This window comes from Littorina saxatilis, linkage group LG2 (assembly GCF_037325665.1).
Source record: "Littorina saxatilis isolate snail1 linkage group LG2, US_GU_Lsax_2.0, whole genome shotgun sequence".
NCBI classification, from domain to species: domain Eukaryota; kingdom Metazoa; phylum Mollusca; class Gastropoda; order Littorinimorpha; family Littorinidae; genus Littorina; species Littorina saxatilis.
In genome coordinates, this window is record NC_090246.1 from 974,024 (window position 1) to 990,570 (window position 16,547).

Sequence of the window (16,547 nt, forward strand, 5' to 3'; positions counted from 1 at the left end):
TTGCTACTTGCCAAATTTGTTTTATTTTTCGAAAAAATTAACAGAAAATCCAATATTTAGATTATTTGTTTGAAATTTGGTATGGACACAGTTGAATGCACACACAGTTCATTTGCATCTTCAAATCAATCAGTCAATCAATACGATTGGGTGCCGAGGCTGTCAAGTCAGTAGGGGGTGTGACTGCCTTGAGCAGCAACAACTGCCCGGCACCTTCTGGGCATGGACTGGATCAGATGCCGGATATCTTGCTGTGGGATGGTGTCCCACTCCTCCTGAAGTGCCTGCAATAGATCGCGGTGATTTGCCGGCGCTTCTTCTCGCCTGCGCACACGTCTGTCCAATTCATCCCAGAGGTGTTCTATCGGGTTCATGTCTGGCGACATGGATGGCCAGGGAAGCACCTGGACATGGTGGTCGGTGAGGAACTGGGTGGTGAGTCGTGCTGTGTGCGGGCGAGCGTTGTCCTGCTGGAATATGGCATCCTGGTCAGCCAGAAGAGGAAGGGCGTGTGGGCGCAGAATTTCCTCCACGTATCGCTGGGCAGTTATGCGCCCTTGGACGTGCACCAGGGTGCTCCTTCCAGCGGTATTGATCGCCCCCCACACCATGACGCCTCCACCACCATGAACGGGTGCCTCATCCACACAGTTGAGCGCGTAACGTTCGTTTACTCTCCGGTAGACCCTCCTCCGACCATCATGTCGCTGGAGCAGGAAGTAGGACTCGTCGCTGAACCACACGTGTCTCCAGTGATTCCGGACGGTCCAGCGAAGGTGCTGGTTGCCCCACTGCACTCGGTTCTGGCGATGGCGGCGGGTGAGGACAGCTCCTCTGTGAGGTCTGCGAGCTCTCAAACCAGCTTCATGCAGGCGGTTCCGCACGGTCTGCTCCGATAATCGGTGTGGCCCGGGGAGAGCCTGGACAGAAGATGAGGCCGACAGGAAACGATTCCGGAGGTGGCGGAGCCGTATGTAGCGGTCGTGAGCAGCAGTTGTCGCCCTTGGTCTTCCCGCTCGTGGCAAGTCAGCAACGGAGCCAGTGGCTTGAAACCTGACCCACAGTCTACTGATGGTGCTCTGGGACACGTGGAAGTGCCTGGCGATTGCACTTTGACTTTGGCCTGCTTGTAAACGACCCAATGCAATTTGGCGGTCTTCTCTGCTCAATCGGGCCATCTTTCGTCACTGAATTGTCGTCTGATTTCTTTGTGGCGAACAATCCGCTTTTATGGGTTTTGGAAGACATGGTGAGAGCTCAATATTCCCCGAGTTTCACGAGATTACACTGAAGCATGACGAGTGGTCATGCCAAATGAGCAATTTTGACATTGTAGCCACTGATAACGCATGCGTCACGTGCAGAGCTCACTTGTGGCAATGGACGAAAGGTCGACGACCAGATAAACATTTTCTGCAGTTTGGTGGATATCCTTGTAGCCATATAACTAAATTAACCAAATATTACAAGCTATGCGTTTCTTTTTTTGAACAGTATAGTAGCTGAAACATGCATTATCACAAGTTGTTTGACTGGTACTCAAGCGGTCTCTTTGATTTTTTTCGTATTTCATACACGGATTAGGCGCTTCGTTATACAAGACGCAGGGGTCGAACTCGAGGAAAAAAGTCGCGCCTTATGACCCGGAAAGTACGGTACTATTTTTTGGCCTTTACGTGACTAATTTTGCACAAAAAAATTTTAAAGGTCGGTTTTGTTTTTTTCGGGGTCCAAGAGGTCTCTGCGATATAGCCGAATTCGCGATTTAGTGGACCACGAGTTAGTGGAAGTCTGCTGTACAACCATGTGATTTGTGCAATTTTAATGAAAAAATAAACACACTGTTTGTTTACACAAATTAAGATCAACGATCTGTGATAGAAAAAAAGAAGAAAAAAGAAGAACACAAGTGACCTCGATTCTTTAAATTCTCAGAATAACGTCAGCACAAACACAGTTTCTTCTCTTGTTTGGAGATCTGGTAGGGTTGATGATCGTGGGCTCATTCTAGTCCTTCGAAGTCAACATGATCGTCTTCACTGTCGTCTCCACTCTCAGCTTCTTCTGGAGCATCTCCATTGCCGTGATTGCGGGCAGGATAGCGCCGATTTCATCTGGAAACCACTCAAGTATTTCATCATCTTGGGAACCGTCCATGGCGTTTGAAATTGCGCACCTGGGAAAGGACGTAACGATCTTTTCAGGTCGTATGTTCTCCCACGCCCTGCTGACGCAGTTGATTACGTCTTAACTTCTAGGCTGCTTGAGGTTGCCAGCAGCTGTCGGTGATTTTGCTTCTCTCAGTTCACTCAACCCAGCAGTCTCTGATGCCATCTTTAAAAGGTTTGGCAAAACCGACATCGACTGGCTGGGCTAAAGCTGTGCTGCCTGCAGGCACAAAGACCAAGTCAACTTGCTGTGCGGCAACCGCTTCTCTGACTTCCTGGGTCTTGTGAGCTCTGTAGCAGTCCAGAAGTAGGAGGCGACGTTCGTCTGCTGGCCTAAGAACACGCTGAATCCAGGTCAGGGTGGTGTTCCTCGTCATCCATCCATTTGTGGATGCATACAAACGCACATTGTCTGGTACTCTCAACTGGGGTAGGACGCGAGGTGGAATGTGTCCGTTTCTCTCCCGAAAAAAAAACCCCAAAAAACGGGGTGGGCGTTTGCTAGGTAGTGAACCCTCTGCACAACTTTTGGCCCAAAGTGGGGGGTGGGCGTTTGCTAGATACTGGGCGTTTGCTAGGGATTTTACGGTATTACAGAAGTCCTCCATGCCTCAAAAGGGGTTGAAGGATTAATACAACTTGAAACTTGAAGTCAGGCAGCAATCCTGTTCCAGACTGACTTCTCATAGATCAGACAAATGCACCACCAGAGCAACTGCCTTAATCTTCTTCACTTTATCAAGAGTACCTTGAGTACCTTGCTATGTTTATTGTTTTGTGATGCCCCAGCAATACCACACAAATATTACTACAAAATCCATTTTGAATCTTACTTCTTGAACCTAAAACATAAAAAAATATACAAAGTCTATGCCTACTTATTTGTTCAGGGCCAGTGACTTGGAGTCATTCCCAAAACTTTCACAAAGAACCAACGTAAACACAAATACATACACGCATATGCACAGGCATGGACACATACACACACACACACACACACACACACACACACACACACACACACACACACTCACTGACACCCTGACTAACATAATTTCTTCAAACTCCAACATTTTCATTTAACATTCCACTCAAAAACTAACACTTTCCTTGAAATCCCTTTCCCTTTTTTCACCCTACTCACTCATCATCATGGAGCCGAGCGACTCAATGTCAAATCCAGACGACAGCGAACTCCCTGTCTGCACTGCCGCGTCATCGCGTGCCGACTCGTACACGAGGCTCAGGTCGTCGCGTGTGTGACGCAGTTCCTCCCCTTGCGGGCTGGACGCACTGCCGATCACCACGCCCTCTGTCACGACCTCGCTGATGCTGCGAGTAAAGATGGCTGACTTGTGTCTGCGGCGTTTCTCCTGGTGGGGGGACAGCTGTTTATGGGGGAAAAACCAAAACTTTAGGAAAACTTGTATTTCTTTCTCATTTTCTTTCCATTTCATTTACTTTATGATCTCATTGCTGGGAAATTAGGCTCGCTTCCTCCCAGTAGATAGCTAGCAGCAACATGATGTGTGCATGTTTAGAGCGAGGCCTTTCATGTGCCTCTGTGGTAAAACGGGGTGGGGCATGGATACAGAGTCTGCACATAAAGTTGACCCTTGTTCGTCCCGGTGTCACGAACCGAAACCTGTGCTGAACAAACCTTCTCATTACGGTCAATGCGCATGCGCCAATCTTGTACTTAAAATATGCGACCCTTTGACCGAACGAACCATGGGTTAGGGTTAGGGTTAGGATTAGGGTTATGATTAGGGTAAGGGTTAGGGTAAGGGTTAGGTTGTTCACGACCTGCTTAATCTCCCCATGTTAGCGCATGCGCATGGACCGCAATGAGAAGGATTGTTCAGGCAGAGTTTTCAGTTCATGACACCTGCCCCAGATTCGAACCCATGAACCTAGGATCACAAGTCAAGTGCTCTACCAACTGAGCTACCTGGCCCCCTCCTATGTCAGTTCTTGAGAGGGTAAAAGGGAACCCCTACCTTGTGAGTCTTGGTCTGGGACTGCTGCAGGAGTTCCAGACACTTGCTGCAGAACATGGAGCCGCTGTCCTTGCTTCCTCCCCCGCTGGTTGTTATGGTGATCAGCTTGTTGCCCACCAACCAGGTCTCACTCGGGCCCAAGTTGAGCAAGAACTCAGCCATGCCCGACCTGAAATAGACGAGAAAAGTTTTGACATGATAATTGAATGCTAAGGTGGTTTTTTTGTTTTAACATATTTTCACATCCAGGTGAGAACTCTGCCAAGCCTGACCTGAAATAGACAATAAAAATGCTGATGTCATAAATGAATGCTATGATTTCTATATTTTCATATCCAGTAATACCATTACAAGAGTATCAGAAAACACTGTACAAGATACTGCAGGTGTGTTCAAAACAACTTAACTGTTTATTTTTAAGACACAGGCCTAATGTCTACACTTTGCTAGAAACGTCAGTGCAGTAAACCCTGTTTATAACCACCTAAAGGACGAACTACAGAGCGACCTCTCTAGAGAGTCGCATGACTCCGAGAGTGTGTACATCCAGTAATATATATTCAAGAATGCTTTGAAAAAAAAGAAAGAAAGAAGAAAAAAAAACAAGTCGCGAAAGGCGAAATTACAACATTTAGTCAAGCTGTCGAACTAATAACAGAATGAAACTGAACTCACTGCATTTTTACAGCAAGAGCGTATACTCGTAGCATCGTCAGTCCACCGCTCGATGCGAAGGCAGTGAAATTGACAAGAAGAGCGGGGTAGTAGTTGCGCTGAGAAGGATAGCACGCTTTTCTTTATCTCTATTCTTTTTAACTTTCTGAGCGTGTTTTTAATCCAAACATATCACATCTATATGTTTTTGGAATCAGGAACCCACAAGAAATAAGATGAAATCGAAAATTTTATAAGTAAATTTTGATTTGATTAATATACTTACCCGACTCACATTTAGCATTAACTTCAGATTAATAGCTTGGACACTGAACTACGCTTCACCCCTAAAGGGGAAGCAACCCCTTAAAAAAGAACGGCCTTGACCCAAACCAAGTTAACAAGAGTCAAGGTCATACCGCTCTCGCGACCTATCACGCGAGACCCACCCGGCGCTATGTTAGAACGTCACTCCTACTGAAATGATCTGTTCTTTTTTATGGAAACCCTAAGCGGGGTAGGCGGGAGGGTATTAACGATGTGAGTCGGGTAAGTATATTAATCAAATCAAAATTTACTTATAAAATTTTCGATTAAATTACATATCTTAACCCGACTCACATTTAGCAGATTGCTAATGTAGGTGGCGGGTACTTACTCTATGATCTTGGAAGAACCTGTCCTGCGGCTACCACAGCCGGTAAGGAGTTGGTCCCATCTTGCCGCGTACTTGCAATGTCACGCAAGTAAAAATTTATGAAGACGTCTTCAGACGCCCAATACGCAGAGTCAAGTACTTCAGACAGCCTTCCTGACTGTAGTACGGCCAAAGACGAGGCCCAGGCTCTCGCCTCATGAGTACGTGCAGACGACATGGGGAGAACGGACTGCCCCCCCCCTTTTCCTTTCTGCCACCACTCATATGCTTGTTTTATGAGTGTGGCGATCCACCTAGCCAAAGTCACCCGTGACAGGTCCCTGTTCCGAGCAGTATTGAGTGAGATAAACAGAAGTCTCTGTTCCTTAGCTCTTAACGGAGCAGTCCTAGACAAATAGCTGCTAAGTGTTCGCACTGGACAATTTGTCATGTCAGGGTCACCTGGTGCTAGTATAGTGGACAAAGACGGAATCCTGATAACGGGAGCAGGATGGTGAGGCTTTTGATTTTTTGCTAAGAAATCGGGTCTAAAACGAAGTGAGATAGAACCATCACTCTCAACAGAGATGTCTTTTGGAAGGCCTGAGAGCGCGTGTACTTCGCTGCTCCGTCTAGCTGTAGCCAGTAAAGTGAGCAGAAGAGCTTTACGTGTAAGATTATGGAGACTTGCCAAATGTAAAGGTTCAAAATCCGAAGATCTCAAGAAGTTCAAAACTAAAAACAGATCCCAGGCTGGGACTGGAGTCTTTGTCTTAACAAAATCCAATGCAGCGCCTCTTAACACGCTTGCAATAACTCCACCCAGGGAAATAGTGCGACCTAATTGCTTTAAGGTGGACGAAATCGCTGATCTCCTGACCTTAAGAGATGATGGGGACTTGCCTTGGGAGGCCAACCAAGACAAATGATTAGCTACCTGCATTGACCGAGGGGATGTAGCTTCGACCCCATTATCTGCGCACCATGCTACCCATGCAGACCAGTGTGATGTGTAAACAGAACTAGTAGACTGCCTGTGAGCCTTTTGAACCAGATCCAAAGTCCCTTCGGAAGCACCTGAGCGACGCAAAGATTTTCTCACAGTCTCCACGCGTGAAGCCGCAGAGCCTGCGGATTCTCGTGAAGAACGCCCGTGCGTGGTTGTAGCAGATCTCCCCTCTCTAGGTTTAGCGGAATAGGAGGACCTACTGTGAGACGAAGCAGGTCCGGAAACCAATGTTGGCTTGTCCACATTGGAGCCACCAGAATGAGGGACGGGCGTTCCATCTCGGCCTTTCTGAGTACCCTGCCCAGCAGTTGAAACGGAGGGAAGGCGTACGCCGTGAGATCCGACCAGTTGATCTCCAGAGCGTTTGTCTTCCAAGCTTCCGGATCGGGAAACGGGGAGACAAATACCGGTAGTCTCCGGGAAAACCTCGTAGCGAACAGATCGACTACAGGCTTTTCGGCCTGAACCCACAATCTCTGAAGTGCATGGTGGGTGATCGTCCACTCCGTGTGCAACACACTGGACGAACGGCTGAGAGCATCGGCTAGAACATTGAGCCGACCTGGTAAGAACTTCGCCGACAGAGTGATTCGATGTTGAGCACACCACCGCAGAATCTGACAAGTTCTGACTGAGAGTGTTTGCGACCGTGAACCGCCCTGCTTGTTCACATAAGCCGCTACCGTGGTGTTGTCGGTATGTAGCCGAACATGCTTTCCGACAACGGCAGGGAAGAAGCTCCGAAGCCCCAAAAAGGCTGCCTCCAACTCCAACACATTTATGTGAGACTGGGCTTGACTCTCGGGCCAAGTCCCCGAGGCCGTGAGCTGTGCAAGATGAGCACCCCAGCCTAACTGAGACGCATCTGTGAACATGTCGACCTCCGGAGGAGGAAGCACAATCGGAACTCCCAGAAACAAGTCTGCTTGCAACCACTGATTTGTGGTCTGTCGAATCCAGCTGTGTATCTGAACAGAGACATCCCAGCCCTGGTAAGCCGGATTCCACTCCGAGCTGAGTGCAGCCTGAAACGGCCTTTTGCAAACTCTCCCCAGCGGAATGAGAGTGGCCATAGATTCCATCTGTCCTAGGGCCGACGCCAAGACCCTGGCCTTGGCCTGCTTCTGTGACCTGAGAGACCTGAGAAGGTCTTGGAGCTTGTTGACTCTTCTGAGGGAGGGACGGACTGACCATGCCACCGTATCGAATGTCATCCCTAGGTACGTGAAGTTTTGAGACGGTATCAGCTCTGATTTGCTCTGGTTGATCTGAAAACCTAGATCGTTTGCCTGATCCAACACTGCCTGCGTGTGAAGACTGCAAGACTGCTGGCTCTGATTTAGAACGAGCCAATCGTCTAAATATGCACGCAGACGAATGCCTTTTTGCCTGACCAGGGAACAAAGTTGTCGTGTCACCATTGTGAAGACCCAAGGGGCCAGAGACAAGCCGAAGGGGAGAGCCCTGAACTGATAGATCTCTGTTGCCCATCGAAATCTGAGCCACTTTCGATCTGACGGATGCATGAGTATATGAAAATACGCATCCGTCAGATCGATTGATGTTGCCCAATCCCCTGGTCTGAGTGCCTCCCGAACTGAAAAGGGAGTCTCCATGGTAAACCGAATCTCCCGGAGGAATTTGTTCAATGGGGACAGGTCTAAGACTGGACGCCACCCTCCCGAACTCTTTGGGACTACGAATATCCTCCCGTAAAAACCCGGGGAGTTGTGGTCTGAAACAACTTCCACTGCTTCCTTTTGAAGAAGAGCAGCGATTTCCGACTGAATTGTGGCCTTTGCCTCTGGTTTTGCCGGAAACTTGAATGCAGGAGGTGTTCTGGTAAGAGGCGCTTTCTGCTCTTTCCAGAGCAGCCTGAACCCCGAACGTACTATCCCCACAATCCACTGACTGTTTACATGCTGTAACCAGTAGTGAAGGGCCCGGGAGGGGCCGCCCGCCACCAAAAGGGTGGGGGCTGTGGGGATGAGTAGCTCGGGGCCTCGTCATTGGGGGTTAGGTTTTCGACCCGACCCCCTAGCATTGCCGAAAGACGGCTTCTTCTTGGGGTAAGGAGCGCCCCTGCCTCTACCCCTAAAAGAGGACTGTGAATGCTGAGAGCCGCGTCCCCGATTAGCAGAAGAGAAAGACGCTTTAGGTGGACCCTGCTGTTTGGCCTGAGGCTTAGCGAGACCATGTTGAGCAAGCTTTGCGATAGCTAAGTCCCTAGCGTTTTGTGTTTGTTTGTCAAGCGCGTCAAGTGAAGGTTGACCGAGCAAAGACCCCTCTGTGAAAGGAGAGACCTTGAGCAAGTCCAAAGTAGACTTGTCTTGAATCGAAAATTTTATTGTAAATTTTCATTTAATAAATATACCTACCCGAATCACATGTAGCATTGACACAATCGGAGATGCTAGGTTCTGAAAAGGCTAACCGTCTAAGGGAAGCAACCCCAACCACAAAAAGTGTAAACGTAGCCTTGGTAATGACCATACACCCGGGGAGTTACCTCCCATCGTGCATGCCATGTCACTACTGCTACTGAACACGTGGTTCATATCATTCGACCTAAAGAATAAATTCTCCAAATCAAAAGCGGGGTTGGCGGGAGGGAATATACTATGTGATTCGGGTAGGTATATTTATTAAATGAAAATTTACAATAAAATTTTCGATTAAATTACATATTCCTACTCCGAATCACATGTAGCAGATTACAAAAACAAGGCGGTGGGAAAGAAAAATCTAACTCACTCAAAAAACCTTGCCAAAAACCTGGACCGCTGCCAAAAGAATCAGGGCGGTCCCAGTGGGAAAGAAAATCTAACCCACTCAAAAGCCTTTGCCAGGGCTGGCCCACTGCCAACAGGCAGTGAGGGAACCAAGGAAAGTCCTGATTGACAGCCGAGAAGTATCTCAGGCAAAGCGAAAGAGACAACCTCAGAGATCCAGAGAGCTGTGCTCAGCACTTCTTCCAATCTCCTAGCCGTAAAAAACAGCACCGGAATAGACCCAAGCCTTGGATTAATAACCCTGGCGAGCCAAGGGAAAGACAAGCTTCCCCCCCCCCCCTTTTTTGGAAGGAAATGCTAATGTCCTGAGAAGATCCGTGCGTAAGGTTGTCCCCTCAACTGAGAAGGACGAACCCCCGCGGTGACCTTAAGACAACCATGCCAAAGTCTGCAAACCTTGGGATGTAGTAAAGCCCAAAAGGCTTGTGAGAAAGAAGTCAGCTCAAAATAAGAGTGACCAATCCCCACGAAAGAGCGAGAGAGAGACATCCAAGCACTAAGTACCAGAGTCCACCTCGAAGAGAAAACTCACAAATAGAAGGTCGCCAGTTATCCCCTACCAGTCCCTGCGAACGCAGGGAGAGAGGTAGCACCCGACAGCAGCCACTTACGACTGTGCGTAAGCTACCGGAAGTGAGGACCCACAGTGGTCAAAAACCGATGTGACTGGCAACCATAAACAAAATGGCTAAAAGCCAGAATGTTCCCAAAACAGTCTGCTTGAAGGTAATCGAGAGTGAATCAAAAACCGAAAGCAGAAAACCAAGACTGGTAAACGTAAACCGTGAAGCCAGCCAGCCATAAGACTCCCGAAACCAGAGTTCTCAGGGAAAAAACAGGCAGTTAACTTCCTAGCCAAATCAAGAGCCTACCTGAGTTTGGCCAGAAACCCAGAGCGCGTCTGTCCCTGTCTGAAGACAGAGTCCAACGCGGAGAAAAACGGACAACCGTCCTAGACAAAGTTGCCTTTTGTAGCCGGGCGACTGTAAGGAAACCCGACCCGACAGACGTCATCCGGACTCGCCTCATACTAAGATGAGGAAGAAGAGAGGAAAGGCCCAAGACTGAAGTCACAGGAACCGAACCTTAACTAAACCTCTGCCCGAAGGAGAAGAGTAGCCAAAACCTGAGAGAGGGGAGGAAAGCCACAAAGAACTACTCCTCAAACATCCATTGTCCAAGACAATGCCCCCTCAGGAAAACCTGAATGTAACTTCCGAGGCCAACTCAAGTGAACCTTAAGTTTGGACGAAACACCAGAACGCGTCTGATCACTAGAGAAAGACAGAGTCCGACTCGATGAAAGACAACAAGGACCAAAGTCCGAACGTTTGTGGCCAAACAGGGGTAACCTGAAGCCAGAGAACCCCACAAGCCACAAGAAACGGGAAGGCAACAACCACCATCGCCGCAACGTGGAATGGCTGTTGCCCGGCCAAGGCTGCCTATTGGCTGCCAGCTTAGCTTAACCAGAGGAATGAGCATGCTTCTGCTAAGCATGTTTCTGAGTATGCTAGCCCTACCTTCCTTCAACCTTTGTAAAGCAGTCAGAGACCTGGTGATCTCTACTCGACTGAATCTCTACTGCAGGCCAAGTTTAAGCGACTCTCTTTGACTGTTCAGGGAACTGAGAATGCGAAAGAAACGAGTCCCTCCGACACCCGCCGTACGAGCGTAGAGAAGGAAGGGCAGCCTCATCTGCTCCATGCTCACCCTAGCAAGGGCTGGCCAACAGAGTAGAGAAAGGAGGCAAGTTCCAAAGGCTGAATAAGCAAGAAGGAACAAAAGGTGAAGCCCGTGTAGCCGAAGCCAGCCAAGGCTGAGCATGTTCCGGAACTGAACCATAGTAGAAACCGCGGCAGAACCAAAACACTAGAGATACCACCTTCGGGAGGAGATGGCCTAGCCAAAACCTGCAAACCGTGGTACCTACAAAAGGTGACTAAGGAACCGGAAGTAGAAAAACATCCTATCTTCACGGAACGGAAGTCCGACATCGACAACAAGGAAGCCACCAATGTCGATGCACCCAAGGGAAATCCTGAGCCGAAGCTTGAGCTGCGACGGAAATCCAGAACGTGTTCGATTGCTGACTAAAGACTGAGAACCAGAATAGCTCAGCTACGAACGTAAACCGAAGTCACAGTTGCTGGTGGTAAACTGATGAATGAGATGACCGGAAACCGGAAAACCATCCAACCGGAAAAAGACCTGACTTATCCCCCTACTGACGGTCGTGAATAGGGGAAACGTCCAGGGCCACCCGAACTGACTAGGCAGTAAACGCAACACCCAACAGGTAAAGTGAAGACTGCCCCGGCTGAGGCTAAAAGCCTAAATGCCCGTAGGCCAGCCGCTGTTCCTCACCCACCGACCTCCGAAGGAGTGTCAGGGAGAGGAGAAGTGTATCCGAACAGAGCCGGAAATGCAGCAGACAAAACCGCGAAAAACGGAAGCGAAAGATGCATAGAGTAGACTGAGGCCGGAAGCCCAAACGCCCGTAGGCCAGTCCTCTGTCAACTCCAGTCAAAACCGCAACGTGTACTTGAAATGGAGGACTTATGCTTCCAGTAAAACCGGAAACACCACGCCGACAACGGCTGCCGCACTGGTGAAACACAAATGCCCACGACGGAACAAGAGTGAGACAGAACAGAAGAGGACTGGGGCCGGAACCCGAACGCCCGTAGGCCAGTCCTCGGTCAACCCCAGACAAGCCACTACGTGCGCTTGTGATGGAGAACCTATGCTTCCAGACAGGAAGTGTAGGAGGCCGAAGCCCCGCCCGGGAAAACCTTCGACGTGACCTCTGCCGCAGCTTAGAGGACAGCGTTAAGCCCTTTTTCCCAATAACCAGCACGTGTGGAATCGCTGACGACAGACTGAATGTCCGACACGACCGGCGAAAAAACCGAAGTCCACGTACTGGTGGAAGGCCGGTGAAACGGCATAACCGGAAAACCGGAAATCCGTCCCCCCCGACGTCGTCCTAACTCATGCCTCGATCAGGCTAAGAGAGAAAAGACGGCAAGTCTGCAGCTGCAGGAACCGGAACGGCAGTCGACGCGACAACCGAAGGTTGAAACGCTGACTACATCGGCCAGAGCTGAGACACCACCTGCCCGAAGGGCTGGCGTTGCTCCTCAGCTACCGACATCCGGGAGGAAGTGGAAGCGAAAGGAGCAGTAAATCCGGGCGGAGCCGGAAAGCACCAGACGAGACCGCGAAAAGCGGAAGCGCCGAATGCGAGGACGGAGGCCGGAAGCCCGAATGCCCTAAAGGCAACGTCCGGTCAACCCCAGAAACGACCACAGCGGGTGCGTACGTCAGAGGACCTATGCTTCCAGCGAGTGCCGGAAGCGCAGCGCCAGAAACGGCTACCGCCATTGCTCCGCCACACAATGGTCTTCGAGGAAGCCAGGGTGTGACTGAACAGAGGACGAATGCCCGGGGGGCAACGTCCGGTCAACCCCGGAAACGACCACAGCGGGTGCGTACGTCAGAGGACCTATGCTTCCAGCGAGTGCCGGAAGCGCAGCGCCGGAAACGGCTACCGCCACTGCTCCGCCACACAATGGTCTTCGAGGAAACCAGGGTGCGACTGAACAGAGGACGAATGCCCGGGGGGCAACGTCCGGTCAACCCCGGAAACGACCACAGCGGGTGCGCACATCGGGGGACCTGGTCAACCCCGGAAACGACCACAGCGGGTGCGTACATCGGGGGACCTATGCTTCCGGCGAGTGCCGGAAGCGCAGCAGTCGGAAACGGCTAGACAACTCCGGAAACGACCCCAGCGGGTGCGTACGTCGGAGAAGTAGCCGGAACCAACTGCCGCCATTGCTCAGCCACACAATGGTCTTCTGTGAAGCCAGGGTGCGACCGAACAGGGGTTTGCGGGTCGTGAACCCGCCGAAAAGAGCTGTGTCCCAGCAGGGACTGTCCGACGGCCTCACGAGGGCCTGTGGACCAGCTCGACTTACTTGAATCGCCCACCACAGCGGTAGAAGACGAAGAAGCAAAACATCCGCCCTAGACAACGTCTCGGCCGGAAGCGTCAAAGAAGCCAACAAGGTGACGTCGCCCACAGACAGCGGGCCAACGGAAGACGCAGGCTTGGAACGCAAAAATTTCTTCACAAAGATAATGCAGACCTGCAACACCTGATCTGCTAACGGCAGAGAAGGCGAGGAGAAGAAACAGGACGTACAACAGTATATGACTGCCCCACAAAGTGTTTGTTCGAGGCAGAAAGAGTAACGAACAAAACATAACAAACATGTTAAATTCGAAACCACGACCAGTCCTACGGACTGGTAGATACCTGCTAAAGCCTAGCCAAGTAAACCACTGTCAGCAACGCTGATACACAAAATGGCGGCCAAGCGATAAGTTACTGGACAAAATTTAGAAGTCCAAAACGGACGAAAATTAAGCAATAACAAAAATTCCTGTCAAAGTAATGACGAAATATGAAATGGCTTACCAACTAACAAAGCAGAAGGCAAAAACGCAGGTAAAGTAAGGAGAACCTCACCATAACATAGGCCTAGCCACATAAATAAGCTGTCAGGAAAGCTGAGCAATCGAAAGTGGCGGCCACAAGATAAGTTACTGAAACGCATTTAGGAGTCCAAACGGACAAAAAGTCAGCAACTATAGATAAATTCCTGTCAAACTAAAGACAAGAAGGAACAAGCTTACCAACTAACAAAGCAGCAAGCAAGTAAGAAGGTAAAATTACGTTTACCTCCAAAATACATCGGCCTAGCCACAAAATCTGTCAACTCATGCTGACAACAAAAATGGCGGCCAACAGTAGTCACTGAAATATCACAGGTCCAAACACGGACGAAAATCAGCAACTACAACAAATTTCCTGTCAAAATAATGACCAAAATGGAAAGAGCTCACCAACTACGAAGCAGGAGGCAAGATAGACGGTAACGTGGCCGGTGGGTGTCAAAACAACACCAAACAGCGCAGCCACAGGGGAGCCCAAAAATCAACAACCTGCTCCCTCGAAAGCTGTAAGGTCGAATGATATGAACCACGTGTTCAGTAGCAGTAGTGACATGGCATGCACGATGGGAGGTAACTCCCCGGGTGTATGGTCATTACCAAGGCTACGTTTACACTTTTTGTGGTTGGGGTTGCTTCCCTTAGACGGTTAGCCTTTTCAGAACCTAGCATCTCCGATTGTGTCAATGCTACATGTGATTCGGAGTAGGAATATGTAATTTAATTCTAGAGCCAGACAAGAAAGCGTCCCTGCGCGTGAAAACCGCATGTGCGTACAACCGTGCCGCGACTGACATTTGTTCGGCTGAAACCTTAGCCAAAGAGGCCAGGAGTATGGGAACGTCTTTCACGCTAGCGTCGTTTCGAAATTCGAAAGGATCCAACGACACCGCGATCGACCGAGAAAGAGATCGAAGAAGTGTCTCTGAAAGAGACGCAAGTTCCAACGAGTATCTTCCCGTCTCCTCCAAACCAATCAATGCACCTTCAGAGTAAGTGCAAGGTTTGTCAAAACGATAGACATCCTCTCTGAGGTTCGCCAACTCCGGAGTGACCGGAAGCGGTGCACTCGGCAAAGCGTAAGTCTCAATAAGGCTGTGGTGACGACGGGAGAGAGTAAACTTGCGTGCATGAAACGAAGTGCTCGCCTTCCGTAACTGGCCTGAGGCAAGCCATGGCTGAGCAGCATCAGGCGCCTGACCGTGTGCAGTCAGTAAAGGCACAGTATCCACAGGCAAGCTATTCTCAGAACCCGAAGTTCTAGCCAGCACCTTGGAAAGTTCGTAAGCAACAGAAGGAGACTCGCTAAAACGATATCCCTGAACTTCCGTTAAGGCAGGGCGGAAATCACCCACCGCTGAGGGTGGTGGTGCCGCAAAGCTCGTCGTAGCTGTCACCCCTTCAGCGAAGTACTTGGCAGACACCTGAGCTGCAGTAACCATAGCTGGTTTAAGTTTGAGTGACAACTTGACATCGACTTCCTCCTCAGAAAGTGAGTGAGAATCATCGAACTCCGAATCTGCTGTGGCTGGACCGTGAAAGTCACTGTGACTAGCTGCGTCACTAAAACGATCCACCACAGGCGAGGCTGATTGCAAAACGGAAGAACCGTGCAAAGCCTGCCCGAAAGCAGCATCCTGCCCAGAGGGAGGAAGTTGAGACTTGTTTACATTCACCGGAGACATACCAGTCTGCCTGTGAGTACAACTGTCTCGTTGTCCGGTGTCGACCCCCCGTGAGTTCCGCTTGCTAAGAGCGATAGCCTCTGGGAAAGTCGAACTTTCACCCCCCGGCCGTGGCGGGGGGGCTACTAGTTCCGGCCCAACTTGTTGTCCGGTGTCGACCCCCCGAGTTCCGCTTGCTAAGAGCGATAGCCTCCGGGGAGTCGTACTTTCACCCCCCGGCCGTGGCGGGGGGGCTACTAGTTCCGGCCTAACATGAACACTTTCACCAGAGAACCTGGCTACCGGTGAACTTGACAAACCTGAAGAGCGTGAAACCGCCCCTTGAACGAAGTAATCACCCTGCTCTGCGTGCACGTCGGCCGACGTGATAGTGCATGAAGGCGGAACCTTAGCGTAAGCCAGCGAAGCCACTCCGCCCACTCCCGCTGGGAGCGAGTGCAACTCCTTACGAGTAGCATGCAAATCAGCTGCAAACTGCTGTTGTTGTGCAAACATGTTATTCATATTGACAGAAAACTTCTCAAAAAGGGAGGAAAAATCATCTTTCGCACGAGTCTTGTCTTTACCACTACGTCTCTTCTTGGCTGAAGGAGCCTTACTTTTAGCTTCTTTCAGTACAGGCATGACTGGGCTATCGGGGTCCGAAATATTAACGGACATGGTAGTTTGCGAAACTGGATCATGAACCGAGACGGTAGTACTTTTGCCTGTCTCTTTATGTGTGACCTTACTAGGCGAACACTCAGCAGCCATTTGCCTAGTCTGAGGCTTCTTTCTCTCTTTGTCAGCCATTGCTGACGAAAACAAACAGTCTAAGAAACGTAAACACGAAACAGACTGCAAAACGGAGAAAGACACAAACAAACAGGAGCCGAACAAATTAGAAAGAGCTCACCCAATCTTGCTTAGGCAGGGACCTGTAGAACGGGGTGAAAAAACTGCTTGAAAAACAGTAGTAGGCTGAAAGCCTTTAGCGTAGCTGTGAAAACACGTCCGAGCTGATCGGAGGCTGAAGTAGGAGTGACGTTCTAACATAGCGCCGGGTGGGTCTCGCGTGATAGGTCGCGAGAGCGGTATGACC

At 49.9% G+C, this 16,547-nt stretch overlaps 2 protein-coding genes across 4 annotated transcripts in view; both read right to left on the reverse strand.

Moving 5' to 3' along the window:
* The window catches only part of LOC138957689 (tuberin-like), an 85,338-nt gene that overhangs the window by 35,872 nt on the left and 32,919 nt on the right, over positions 1-16,547 (reverse strand). For all 3 annotated transcript variants that reach the window (XM_070328767.1, XM_070328761.1, XM_070328753.1), the window contains 2 exons: positions 4,169-4,337; positions 3,313-3,556 (listed from right to left, as the gene is read on the reverse strand). In XM_070328767.1, coding sequence (XP_070184868.1) covers positions 3,313-3,556; positions 4,169-4,337 — 413 coding nt within the window. The remainder of the gene's footprint in view (positions 1-3,312; positions 3,557-4,168; positions 4,338-16,547) is intronic.
* LOC138957005 (uncharacterized) lies at positions 4,904-7,889 on the reverse strand. The gene is made up of 2 exons (XM_070328187.1): positions 6,103-7,889; positions 4,904-5,629 (listed from the first exon to the last, which is right to left on the reverse strand). The coding sequence occupies exon 1, from the start codon at positions 7,887-7,889 to the stop codon at positions 6,558-6,560; it is 1,332 nt and encodes a 443-aa protein (XP_070184288.1). The 3' UTR covers positions 4,904-5,629; positions 6,103-6,557.